The 13,338-nt window shown below is 51.1% G+C and overlaps 4 protein-coding genes; 2 read left to right on the top strand and 2 right to left on the bottom strand.

The window, feature by feature from the left end:
- Positions 1-415: 415 nt before the first annotated feature.
- Positions 416-2,796, top strand: CHC_T00003171001 (hypothetical protein). XM_005714297.1 is given in 2 exon segments: positions 416-2,419; positions 2,420-2,796. The coding sequence occupies 1 exon segment, from the start codon at positions 416-418 to the stop codon at positions 2,417-2,419; it is 2,004 nt and encodes a 667-aa protein (XP_005714354.1). The 3' UTR covers positions 2,420-2,796.
- Positions 2,797-2,803: 7 nt separating this feature from the next.
- CHC_T00003170001 (hypothetical protein) lies at positions 2,804-3,382 on the bottom strand. Its single transcript, XM_005714296.1, has one exon. The coding sequence runs from the start codon at positions 3,380-3,382 to the stop codon at positions 2,804-2,806; it is 579 nt and encodes a 192-aa protein (XP_005714353.1).
- A 3,808-nt stretch (positions 3,383-7,190) lies between these two features.
- CHC_T00010075001 (Histone demethylases (LSD1 homologs)) lies at positions 7,191-9,503 on the bottom strand. Its single transcript, XM_005714295.1, has one exon. The coding sequence runs from the start codon at positions 9,501-9,503 to the stop codon at positions 7,191-7,193; it is 2,313 nt and encodes a 770-aa protein (XP_005714352.1).
- Positions 9,504-11,330: 1,827 nt separating this feature from the next.
- On the top strand, positions 11,331-11,987 carry CHC_T00003168001 (hypothetical protein). The gene has a single exon (XM_005714294.1). The coding sequence runs from the start codon at positions 11,331-11,333 to the stop codon at positions 11,985-11,987; it is 657 nt and encodes a 218-aa protein (XP_005714351.1).
- Positions 11,988-13,338: the final 1,351 nt, after the last annotated feature.

The raw sequence follows: 13,338 nt of genomic DNA, 5'->3' as shown, positions 1-13,338 counted from the left end.
TCACACTCTCTCTAACAAACACACCCTCTCCCCCCTCCCATCCCCTCCCTTTCTTTCTCTTGTCGCGACTCGCTTCAAGCCTGTCATGATGCACAGCGACTCCCATCTCTCCACGGCGGCTGCCGCGCCTCCGCAGCACCCGCCCGCCGCCACCTCGCGCACCACCCGCGCTCCGCGTCGCCCCGGCCGTCCGGCTACATACGTCTTCGACCGCCCGGACGAGGAGCTTACAGATAAGGAGCGCAAGCTGAAGATCTCCATCGAGAAGAGGCGAGCTCGTCAGAACAAGTCGTACCACAGGCGTCGCAATGCTGCCCGCAAGCAAGCCAATGCAGCTGCGGCCGCGGTTACCGCCGCTTCAGTCGCAGCATCCATCCCGCTCTCTTCCACCCCGCCCGTGTCTGCCGCCACTTCTATGCATTCATCACACAACAACCACAACTCGCTTTGGGGGACTACTATCGCCGCTTCTACCTCAACAGCCACGCTCCCGCTTTCCATCCCACCAGCTCCGCAGCTCCTTCCAGGCTTTTCTCAAAATCCTTTAGATCTCCTCGCCACCGCTGGCGGCAGTCTCGGGCCTGTCCCGAGCACATGCGCCTCCTCTTCCGCGGCCACAACCACCCCGAGTGCTCTCTCTGCGTTGACAACTACCACTACTGACAAACACTCCGACGCCATTTCGGACGACCCTTCTGCGCGCTCCTCCCTCTTTCGAGACACCTGCATGTCCGACTCCCAGCATCATTCAATCCTCCCGCCGGTTGAAGAGGTCGACGCCACTCTCTGTATGCCGTCCTCCTCGCAGCCCCTAGACATGTCCTTTTCGTTTGGCTTTTCTCAGCCGAAAGAAGAGGACGAGGAGCAGGCTACGGACGTCTTCGTCAACTCCGCTCTTGTCGCTGCGAAAGAATACGCGAAGGCCCCAATCAATTTGAAAGATGTTCTAGACAGGGAGAACGAACTACGACGCATGACTGGCATCAAACAGATTGTTTTCGATAACCTCCGAACAAAGTACATGAATATGACTCCCTCGATGAAGGACGCTTTGCGCCACTTTGTCATCTTCCCACGCACTTTCAATCTTCGCGCCGCCGTCGCTGTCGCTGGTTTGGAGGAGACACAGCTTGTTTCCATGCAAGGCATGTTGGAAAACATGATTCAAACTAATTTCATCACTACAGACAAGGGTCGCTACGAACTCAACGAAGCCGCAAGGCTTTTCCTCTACGAGGACCCCACTGTCATGGAAGACACCATGACGAGTGGTACGACAGATACCTCGCAAGCTCGTTTCATCGACCATTATCGCACTCAACTGTCACGCTTGCAGGATGACAACATTCACAAAGTCGGCTGGCTCCGGGAGGAAGCCATGGCCTTGTACGATGCTGAGCGCCAGAATATGGAATTCTCAGAATACCTTCTCACAGGTCGCCAAGCAGAGCTTCGCGAGTTCTTATCAGCAGGAATTACTGTTATGCGCTACTGCGTCAGTGCAGGCAATAGAGAACGCGTCTTGCGCAAGGCGCTACTGGAGGACGAAACCTCGACGGAAAACATCTTTTTGTCGTTCGGTGACGATGGTGCCGGTCTTGACGCCGCCTCCTCTTCTAATGCTAGCGGAAATGATGAATGTGACAAGTCTCATAAGGCTCGCCTGCACCTTGCCCTCAGCGAAGCCTACTTCGATCAGCTCAAGACGGATGATGCGGAAAAGCCACTCTTAGAAGCCCGTAAACTCATGTGCGACTCCTCCCCCCACTGCCGCACAACAGCATCCGCCGGTGTTGTTGATAGAGTGCTTGTCTTGTTGCTCTTATCAAATTTGAGACTCTCGTCCCGTCGCTTCAAGCAAGCAAGTGCCTACTGTGTCCAGGCATTGAGAATTCTGTCTGAGGCCGGGCTTGGCCGGTCCACATTTGCCATTAATGCCATGTCTAACCTGGTGACCACCTATCTAGAAGGTGACAGCTTGGATAAGGCCAAATCAGTGGCCAACAGACTGCTCGATACACTGAACGTTATGAGGTACACAGGAATGCCCATTTATGCAGATGCGTTGGGAGTTTGCGCCATGGTCTCTATGGCTGAGGAGAACTATGCGGAAGCTGAGCGCCAATATGGGACGGCCCTGGAAACGGTCGGAAAATGGGGCTCGAAGGAATGGACAGGAATCCCCGTTCAGCATTGTCTCGATCTTGACGTTTGGTTGATGGAGGGTCTCGCTGAGGCCATCCGGCGGCAAGGTAGAACTGAAGAGGCGCTGGCTCTCGAAAGACGGGCAGCGGAAGACCGGAGGAGTCGAGGGCTACCGCCGAATAGCACAGGAACTGAATTCTTTGACCCTGCCAGCGGCTTTCAAGATATCTCACCAAGTGCCCTTGTGATGCCAAAGCTACGGCATCTCTACTAACGAACTACTGCCAGTTGTTTTGCCGACGTATGCCTTTTGATACCAAAACCACCGACGAATTCTGCTTCGTCGGGCAAATAAGAAGTCCACGGCGTACCATTTCAGTCCCCCATCTCTGCAATTGTATCCGGTGGTCTCAGCAGGCAGCGATATGACAGCCAGCCTGACATTCTGTAGACATCGGATATGGAAAGAAACAGCAGTGTACAGTACCATTCAAGGTGGGTCTAGAATCGTAGACGTAGAAGCTTTCGTCATTGCTTCATGGTACAGTTTTTGTTGCACAGTGGATGCTTCTTGTAAATAGTATCGAAGGGGAAACTCTTGACGGTACTAACTCTAAATTTCCGCGGAGTATGATCCATTTCCACGTTAGAGCAGTCCTTATTTTTTTATGTCTCTAGCGATCCGAACAACTACATCCGCAATGAGCTCAGGAGCCTCCATCCCCCCGACACCAATATCTCCACAGGCAAGCTTTTTCTCCACGGGTGGTATCACAGTGACGCCCCATTCTGTTACTTTTCTTATCTGGACCGCGGTGACGGGATGCAACCACATTTCAGAGTTCATGGCCGGCGCCACGATCATAGGCCCTGCGCCTCCCTCCCCAATTCTCCAAGCACGGGACACGCAAGTCAATAGATTGTCACACAAGCCACCAGCCAGCTTCGCAAGAGTATTTGCAGACAACGGCGCGATGATTAATAAATCCGCCCACCTTCGTAGCTCGATGTGCAGCACTGGGTCACCCAGTTTGCCCCAGTTTTTCCATTCATCATCATCAGAATACACGCGGCCTTCGAGCTTGCGTTCCTTCTCTAGAAACACTCTCGCCGCTTCACTAACAATAACTCGCACCTCAGCCCCAAGTTCTCGCAACGCCGACACCAGGTGAGGAGCACGAATCGCTGCAACTGACCCAGTCACACCCACCAACACATGAACGTCAGAGAGTGCCATGTAGTATTTTGGTGCCGGAAGTATCGCCGTTTCGGCGAAGAGGGCCGTTTCGGCGAAGAGCTATAGGCCAACTGACTAGAGGCCGACTGGTTAGCTAACTGGTCACACCAAAAAAAAAAAACGACTGAAATCTAAAATGCCTTGATGAGTCCAGTGTGCTCTAGACATCCATTCAAAAATATTATTGGATGGCAGATCTTCCATTATCACTTGTTCCGGCTATCATGATTGCAAGGTACTCGGGGAAGGGGTAGAGAGGCCTGCACGGAAGGGCGGGGAGGCGTGCGATCAAGGATATCAGGCACCATGCTGGACCAGCCATAACTGATGGTTCTACAATCGCCCTGTTGAAAATTCCATCGACAGTTAGCACTCCACTACGTGGTGTCCGAACCTCGCATAAACTACAGTCGACATTCTGTCGGGTTGGTTAGAGGAGACAGCCCTTCCTACTTGCCTCTGCTGTGTGTAAGAATGACACAGCTATCGCATGCACAGTATGCTCAAAAAGTTGGCTTCGGCGACTCTATTGGCCCCGTGTTTTGCTTCATCATCCCATTGACACTTCAAGAACAAGAAGGTTGCTCCTGATCTAGTTTAGTAAGCGATCCTTCCCTCACGGCGATCAAGCCTACACGCTTGTCTCCAACGAAGAAAAGCCTTCAAGAAAAGCGCATGCTCTTGCGTTTGGAAACTTCTGCAACCATAAAAATAGCTCGAGAATTATCTGTTTTGAGGAAGCGCTGCCAATAATATTAGCGGGCCTTGTTTCAACATGCCATTTAAACATTCATTTGCAACATAGCGTTTGCACGATCGCAACCTGCAAAATACGGCCCAGGCTTTCACAGCAGTCCCGAAACAGGGTTCCGTCAAATTGTTAAAACTCGAAAGGCCAGGCCGTGGTACACGCATGCAGGGTGTGTGTGCAAATTGAAAATGTAGTACTGTACCTTGGGTACTGTATGCATGCCGTACGGTTAAGAAATGGTTCTTCCTCCTCTGATGCCACTCATGGCAGTCATTCCGTTCAGCTTAATCCGTACCTTGAGGCCACTCCTCAAGGCAAACTTGATTGGAACATGAATAACCCCCCGAAGATTCAAACCTGGGATTCTCTTCGCTGAAAACGTCATTATAATTGTGAGGTAGACATCCCGAGCTTCGACACATCCCCATTCCTAAACTCCCTAAAAAACGACAGAAGCTTGGCTCAACTTGCGCCAAATCCAAAAACATGCTCCTACAGGAAACTGTATCCCCATGTATCCCAAGAACGGACCGCTTCGCTGCGCTGCGTGTGCATGTTACATGCTTATCAGCGATTTTGCTACTGTAAAATGCCGAGCAGCTTGATATGTTGTGGAAAGGAAATAGACCCCCTGGACAGAGGCGATGAACATCCATACATAAGGCATCTGGGGAACGTAAGCTATTCCAAAAATGCCTGTTTGCAGGCTCAAAGTATACAAACTGTCTGTATAGATGGACTGCCTCTTCCTCCTGGGAGTAAATTTCTGTAATTCTCGGGGTACAGCCCTCGAAAACTACGAACTCAATTTTGGAAAAGGAAAAATGCCCAGCAGAATGGTGAGCAGCATAACTAACGGAATTCGGCGTTCTCCAAAAAATTGTGCTCAAGTCTATTCTGCTCTTCCAAAGCGGGCCTTTCAACAGCGAGCTTCTCCAGAGAAGATACTGCTTGATGTTTCGTCGTGGAAAATGAAAGGATATGCCGATTGAAAAAAGTCGAGCACCAGGCGAGAGTATAGAATCGATTCTCTCCGACCACGCAGTAAGGTCATTTTCGAACTCGACATCCTCCTCGACAAAGCGATGTATAAATTCCAGTCTTTGTTTTCGAAGACGCTCGGGAGTAGAGGCAGGGTCACAGTTCTCCGACCTGTCTGATGGCGGTAGTGAATTAAATATCGGACAAGTACTGGATATGATTCCACGCCCGGAAGTCGGAAGTTTGATATCGGGATGAAAGTATTCATTCATATGGCAGGCTGATGTACGAAATTGAAATGCGTAATAGTCCATGGCAAGATTGCAAGCAGCGTTGAATGCATTGCTCTCACACCAGCACATCCCAATGTTCCATGACCGTAGCGCCTCACAGCAATGTTCAACATTAGAATGCTTGGTATCGGCGCAGTAGCTCATCAAACCAATGAGCAGCTTTCCACAATTGACTGATGATATCTCCTCGGGCTGTTGGTCGTCGATAGATCTAGCGATTCCATGCTTCCAGACGATGACGCTCATGCAGAGAAAGACCAAAACATGATTTCGTGTAGCCATGTTTGGAATATTTATGCGATGATCGCAAAGGTCGCCCGTAATGCAGTGGCGATCATTGTGCCAGACCTCCACTGCATGTAGAACAATGCTGGACAGTTTATTGGATTTATGGGCCGCAGCCTACTTTTTCTTGTCCCACCATAAACACTTTTCCAGTGCTATTCCAGTACTCTTCGGAACAAGTCATATACACAATTGAACCGACCCTGGCGCCGTAGAAAGAAAACATCCTCTACGCCTACGCCTTCTTCCCATGAATCTGATATCGCACCCTGCCCTAGTGCTCAAGTATCGTGAACATCAATTTTAGAATACATTTGTGTAAGTCAATACCTGAGACTGATGTCTACTCACCCCGCCGACCGCCAGGGGTGATGAATCTGAGCATATTATTCCTCGGATATTAGCACCAATTTTAGTTCTCACACCCTAGGATAGCAATCCACAGGTGGACTTCACGTTTGTCACATGATTGGCCACCACCCGCAGCTGTTGCTCTAACAGTGTATGGTAGCTTCGGCGAGATCTACTTGAAGAGAGGACCACTTTTCTACATTTCATCAAACATTATAGAAGAATTCGCGTTAAGAACCAAAAAGTACAGAAACAGGTACATCAAAGATAGGATTTTTTCCATTTGGCAAGATTATGCCTCCTCCGCCCAGTTTTGTCCACTATTGTATAGTAAATGGGTGAATTCATTTTGGAAGGATATGCTACTCCTTTTAACAATCTATAGGCCAACATTATGACTTCGATAGTGAGACCACCTGGAGTCCAATCGAACATATGAAAGGGGATATTTCCATCTCTAATGTTGAATCTCTTCCAGTCGCACCAAAGGAGAACTGTGGAGAAGAGCCATGGAGCTGTGTCGATTTCCTTCACTTCTCTATTGAACTAACTTCTTGTGGGTCCTGTGGATTCCCCCAATAGTCTTTACCCCAGTGTGCCCGCAGTGCATCTTAACCTCACTTGAGGGTCAAAGGTGGGCATCTGTCTTTCACGTATGGGGGCGGATATCTTACAGATTAGGTGTGGTGTTTGTGTGTTTCAACAGTTTAAGTTAAGGGCTTTGATAATCAAAACCAACATGATATCATGAATCGTCTTCTGAGGGCAGCGTTGCCCAACGCTCCCCGGAACGTGAGTGTTTACATGAGAAGCTTATGTTGAGTCGGTTTTGTCTTTGTCAGAGTCAAGAAAAGTCAGGCTGGTTTACTGTTACGTGACTTAGGCTGATTTATGGTGAATGACTGAAATAGTAACTCGCCAATATTATAGCGAAGCCAATATGCTCCTTCTGGTCATTAGTATGCTTCGCAAGTGAAAATAGCATGACACGTTCTAGAAGAGACATATCATCGATTCTCAAGATATATTTAGCTGTATCTTGCCGTTCTCAGCCAAGCTCTTCTGCCGAAAGTCGAATTGGACGCCTCAGACTAAGCTATTTTATTGGCTCTTCCCCTTCAACCATGCCAGTGACCTCAACAGTTCTCTATGTTGCGGTCAGTCCGCTTTCTCGAAGGGATTGGAGATGAAGGGCAGCAAAAACCTCAGTCAACTCATTTTCTTCTACAATTCTGTATGCTTCGCGAAGCCCACTGATGATTGCGGACGCGCATGTAGTTGGATATTGCCGAGTAGTATGTTCGCCACCAAAGAACACTCGCCGGTCTACAGGAGCTTCAATAATGTCATAATCAGCACCACTTGATCCTACTGGAATGTTAGTGTACACTCCCCCTGAAAACTCATCCTTAGACCAACGTGAAACTGAGAATGCTTTTGGGTTAGGAGCGTCGGGATAGCATCGCCGCAGGACTCGGACAGCTCTATCAACAATCTCGTGGTCTGACAGACTTTCCATTGCCTGTACACAAGGTTCAACTACAAGGGTCATTAATACCGGTTTCTTCGTACATGGAGCCAAGTTCCAAAAGAAATAAAACTCTCCTCTCTTCTCTACCGTTTCTCGCAGTGCCCCGAACATGTCATGCTTCACCCAGAACTGGCTGTTGAATTCCATCGCTACCTTCATGAGACCTCCGAAACCAAGGCGATTGATAGCTGCGAGTTTCTTTGAGGGAAGGGTTGGTCTAAATTCGATAGTACGTTTCTTGAGTACCCCTAATGGCACGGTAACCACGACAAAATCAAATTCATGTTCTTCAACGTAACCACGATGGTTTTCCACTTCAACCAGTACAGATCCGTTCTCTTCAGAGTAATCAATTGCTGATACCTCTGATCTCAACTCCAGCATATCCCCAAGCCCGTCGACCAAACCATTAATGAGTGGATCATAACCTTGCTTTAAGAGAACGTGTTCACCTGAAAACCCGTATGGATCATCCTGATCCCAGTGTAACAAACTCACTTTGCTTATGTCTGCGGCACATCCGTACTCGAGGTTTGCTATGTGCCACCGTAAAAGGCGACATGCCACCTTCTCGTCCATTGACTGGAACTTTTTCTCAGAATGCCCATTTCGAAATGGTGCTCGTGCTTCCACCGCGGGGCGCCCAACCTGCGATTTGGCATTACCATTAACCACTTTCGACCTCTTTCTTGGCCGCTCTGAGTTCTTTGGCGGCTCAATTACCCCCAAACAACTTGAACCACCATCCGCGTGGTGGGTTGGTACACTATTAGATACTAGTAAGTTTGCTGGATCTCTTGAATTGTTCAATGGAATATTCAAGTATTCACTGTCATCCTCCTCACCACTACTATCACAACGACGTGCTGTCTTTCTGTGCAAGGTCCTTAATGCACCCCGATCCCCTTCGCCGTTCGCAGCCCTCACTCTGGCCTTTCTGCGACGAACTCGCTTTTCTAACGCCATTTGAAAGGCTTCACCCAATGACAGTCTCTTAGCTACCTCAGAGCAACCCTCTTTGTCCCTGAAACGACCTGTGTCATCTAAAATACGATTGAACTCCCTCTCGGCCCATGCATCAGTCTCTTTGGGAACCCAGCTACCGTCGATATCAAAAAGAGGACACTCGGAATCCAGGAAATGCAATGGGGAATCTGTTTGGTGGGCGAGAACTGCGACAGGATTTTGAAGGATCCCAGTAATAAGCATAGCACCCATGTCGACGCTTACGGAGAACTTGTCCCTCTCGGCATGCACACGGCCTCCCGGGCGCTTTCGGGCTTCAAATATTCTCACTTGAAATCCAAATGCCTGTAACTGCCGTGCTGTTACTAAACCTGCCATCCCAGCCCCAACGATAGCAACAGTTTTGCATGCAGCTTTGTTCCCTCTCTGAGAACCAACGGCTGATGTCAGAGGAATTGCTCCGAAATTAATTATCCCCGTGCATTCTAAGTGAGTGAAAATTCGACATCCTAGCATACGGAAACGTTTCGGCACATCTGCTAATGCGCTTGCTACTCCCATTCTTGCACGGGTGTCCCGGTACCACATCCGGATTATATGATTGCGAAGGTCTACGAGAACCAGAGGAGGTTCCTTAGATTGAAAAAGCGGATGATTTGCTTGAGCAGGCTCCAGAGAGTTCTCGCTCAGACGGGCTCGGATCACTGCTTGCGTAGTTTCTGGGAAGCGCAGGAAAGTTTGTTCTTCTTGTGCGTCTGGGTCGACGCTCTTTGACTGTTTGAAGGTATTTGCTCTGTCTCTTAAGGCACTCGAGAAGCCAGACGGTAGCAGGCTTTGTTCACACCGCTCCAAAAACCATCTATGACTAGGACTTAAAAGACTTATCTGGGCATATGTTGTTTCTAGAAGTGATACTAGAACGTCGTCGAAATCGTTGCAGTAGCGCTCGTAGTTGTTTCGCATAATAGGAGCGTACCCAACTGCCGAAGCCGGGAGAGCCAAAAAATCCCGTATCAATGCAAACTGGCGCCTTTCGGTGACTTGATCGATCCCTCCCAGGGCCCGGGTTGCTTCGAATAATCCATAAAGATCTGAAGCAGCGTTTTCGAGGACAAGGTTTCGAAGAATTGCGTTTAATGTCCGTAGTGATATAGAAGAAAGGGGGGCAAATAACCAAATGTTAGATTCGAGGAGTGTTATCCGACAGAGTGCTACGTGTGGCGTTTATATAGATCACAGAAAAAGGTCATTTGAGACGTACCAAACTTCTTGGCAACGAAGTTGGGCCATGAGAAAGGCATGTTTGATGTGCTATGCCTGTCCCGCACAGCGTTGTCGAAAGCTACACGACCATGCAGGCGTGCCAATGGGTCGTCAAGTGGCGGCATGAGGAGCCGGAAAGACGATCGACCGCCACGAACTGTTGTTAGCTTTGTGAACGACGAGTACTCTCTACGGTGAAAGAGGGTATGGGTACTTCGATTAGCTGTGATGAACTACCAAAAACAAGCTTGACTTCAGCGAGATCAGACTATATGCGGCAAGTGCGGAGGAGCACCCGCTACTGGCGGAACAAAAATCCCTCCCAGATCAGACGCAACCGCTTCGTCAACAGCTTCCTCTGCTGCAAATGAAATGGCAATCTCACTGTAGAGATTCGGCATTGAATGCACTTCAGGATGACATGAGCAGCACACACTTCGTTCTAATTTTGCTCAAACGACCTCGGAACCCACTCGTTTGTTTGGCCAGAACTACAAGCACTCCCCACCGAAGATCAAGTACCGTGCTTTGGGTACAGCAATAACCCTGCTTGCCCATGCAAAGTATCTTTCGCAGGCTTTGCCCTGTGGTATGCCACACGCGGTGGCTGGCTGAAATCTCTTATTGGTGCAACAGTTACTGTACAGGAAAAAACTAAATCCATTTTTTGTTTTGACTTTCTCAAAAAAAAGAATGATTTGCCAAAAACACGTCATGGCGTCATCTTTGAGTGCTATCGCACTCACGAGGCCAATAGCCGCAAAGCTACCTGGCTTAGAGGTTGTTGGTGGTGAAGTGGGGGAGGCGGTTTTGGGGAGTGTGCCGTTCCGTCGTGAGGGTTGGCCGAGTGTTGTCCCCCCTTCCCCGCAGCGCCCGTCACCCTCTCTCTTTTATTTCTACGAAATTCCTTCCAGAAGCGTCCACGCGTCCGGCCCGGATTCCGCCGGGCCGTACGCGTGCGCTTCTCTAAAATTCAAATAAAATCTCGGACTACAGAATAAAATCTCCCTCTACAGTAAAATGCAATTTTTCCCTAAAAATATCTCACACGACCCCCTCGTCAGGGCAGACCACGGGGCTGCCGTTGCACGTAAATATACTGGCCCCGCTTCCTCGCGTGACCGCTCTGGCCCCCCCGGCCACTGTCTCTCCACCTTCCACCGAACCTAGCTCCCTTCTATTTCATCCGCTCCACCGCCATCTTGCGCCGACTACGCTCGCATCGTTTCTTTCTCGCGCCGCCCCCGGCACTTCAGCCTCAACTTCGGGCGGTGTGGTCTCCGCGTCGCCCGAACTTGTGGTTTTTACGTCTAGCGTCACCGTAGCCCCGGGTCGCGTGGTCTCCGCGTCTCCCGGGCCTCCGGCCGTTAATCGTCCGACGCCGTCTGAGCCTCAGGCCGCGTGGTCTCCGCGTCGCCTGAGCCTCCGTTTCTCGTTGTTCCCGTTTCGGGACTTCGTTGAAACGCGCCGCGTTCCGAGCCACGCACGAGAGGTCTGTGGTCCTTCGGGCGGTACTCTCTGTGCGACATGGCTCGGACCAAGCAGACGGCGAGGGCTTCCACTGGCGGGAAGGTCCCTCGTCGAGCGATCGCCACCAAGGCGGCCCGTCGTTCGGCGGGCCTGTGGCGCGAGAACGGGGAGGAGGTCCGTGAAAGGGCGTCCCACCGCGTCAACCGAGCGTTCATTGACTTCGAAGACTCAAGGAGTGCTGAACACCTCTCAACCCTTTGGGAGCACGCCGGACGCTCCGATGTATCCGCGGTTAGGTATCAGGTAGGAGATGGATCCTTCCGCATTAGATACAAAGAGGTCGGTAATCGTGCACCCGTCGTGGCGGCCGTCTCTGCCGCCGGGGCCCGACTTCTCTTCGGGCCCCATGTGCTGGCATTCGTCGCGGCTCGTTTGTCCCGGAAAGCTTGGTCCACTGCCGACCGGTGCTTCCGGCTCGGGCTCACCGAGAGTCACGGCGACGAGAGAGAGTACCACTGCTGCGACGACCCCGATTGGGTCGTCGAGCTGGTTTGGTGCTCCGACGGTAGCAACGGCGAAGCCCAGGGGTGCTATTACGCCGTCGGGGAGGGGAGCCAGGATAAGTACCTTATCCTGCTCTACACGATGACGTTCGATCGTGTGCCCTCCGAGAACGAGGACGCCCGCCGGGGCTTCAACTCTGCCTTCGGGTGAGACTCCTCGACACGTATGGACGCAATCCTGGCCATCGACAACTGGCGTAGCCAGAATAGGGGCAAGAAGAAGCGCGTTAACTACGCTATGTCTCGCAACGTCTCTCCCTTGGCATCGCGGTATTTCACCAGGTCTCAGCCCGTACCGTTTCAAGACAACACCATCCTCTGTCTCCGTTCTGCCGTCTGCAACGCCATCTCACTTGTCGCTGGCTGGCGCGCTGCCGACCGCGTCTGGGCGGCGGAGTCGGAACGAGTCACCGAGTTCGAGCGCCGAAAGAACTATTCGCCGAGCGTTCATCACTTCACTCATGTCCAACGGACCCTTCAAGCTGATTACCACGGCACCGTATCCTTGGATCACGTGGTTCCACCGCCTTAATGACATCCATCGCTTCCAGCACGCTATTTGTCTGGACGCACGGTCGGAACCGGCGCTGATATATGACTGTGCTGAGCGATATGCCATGCAGCTCACGAGCAGTTCTCTCCGCTTGTGCTGCCCCGCTGGCGATCCGACCAAGTTTCAGTACTTCGACGATATGGGCGTCGTGCACCGAATGGCAAAGCGGGATAGAAGCGATGGCAAGATTCTCGGTCAGGAACACAAGAAGAAGAGGGTTCGTCGAGGTAATCGTGGCCCAACCCTCTCACATGGTAAGGGTCGTCGTGCGAAAGGATCTCTCAAGTAATCGACCAAAGATAGTTCATCCAAAAGAAACGTAATTCATCCGAGTCATCTTCAATCTAGTGCATGTGTAGGTAATCAATGCATCACATCTACATAAGATGTGCGGGTTTCTGAATAAAAGGGATTAAACGTCTTGCATGTATATCCCGTCGACTGTAGCGCAATCCCGGCGACACGAGTGTGTACCGCGGGTGCTTGGCTCGTACTACCCGGCATGGGCCGTAGTACTTCGACTCCCCTAGGGGCCACTTCTGTAACCCTCCTAGGGCTGTTCCTCGGGCGACCAGAACTTGATCGTGTACGTCGAACTGGCGTGGCGACACAACCGTCATTCTCTTGCTCCTCTTTTCCAACTGTTTAGCCGCCCTCGTCGATCGGAGCGCGAGCGTCGCTAACAGTTCCAAGTTGCGCGCCTCAACGCCGCCCCACCGGATTTGGTTCAGTTCGGTCTGGGGTTGCGCGGGCGGCTTTACTCCATACATCAGCTCAAACGGGGTGAACCCGTCCGACAGCCGGCGTCGGCGGTATCCGTACAGGATCTGCTTCAGCGCTGATTCCCACTTGTGGCCTGCGGCGCCCTGTCCCAACAGAGTCTTCTGAATTGAACGCTTGATGGTCCCGACCATTCGCTCCGCTTTTCCGTTGGACATAGGAGCATAGG

The sequence above is a fragment of the Chondrus crispus genome, genomic scaffold, assembly GCF_000350225.1.
Source record: "Chondrus crispus Stackhouse genomic scaffold, scaffold_178, whole genome shotgun sequence".
NCBI classification, from domain to species: domain Eukaryota; phylum Rhodophyta; class Florideophyceae; order Gigartinales; family Gigartinaceae; genus Chondrus; species Chondrus crispus.
Note: the sequence above shows the minus strand (reverse complement) of the source record. Positions and strands in the feature narration are given on the sequence as shown.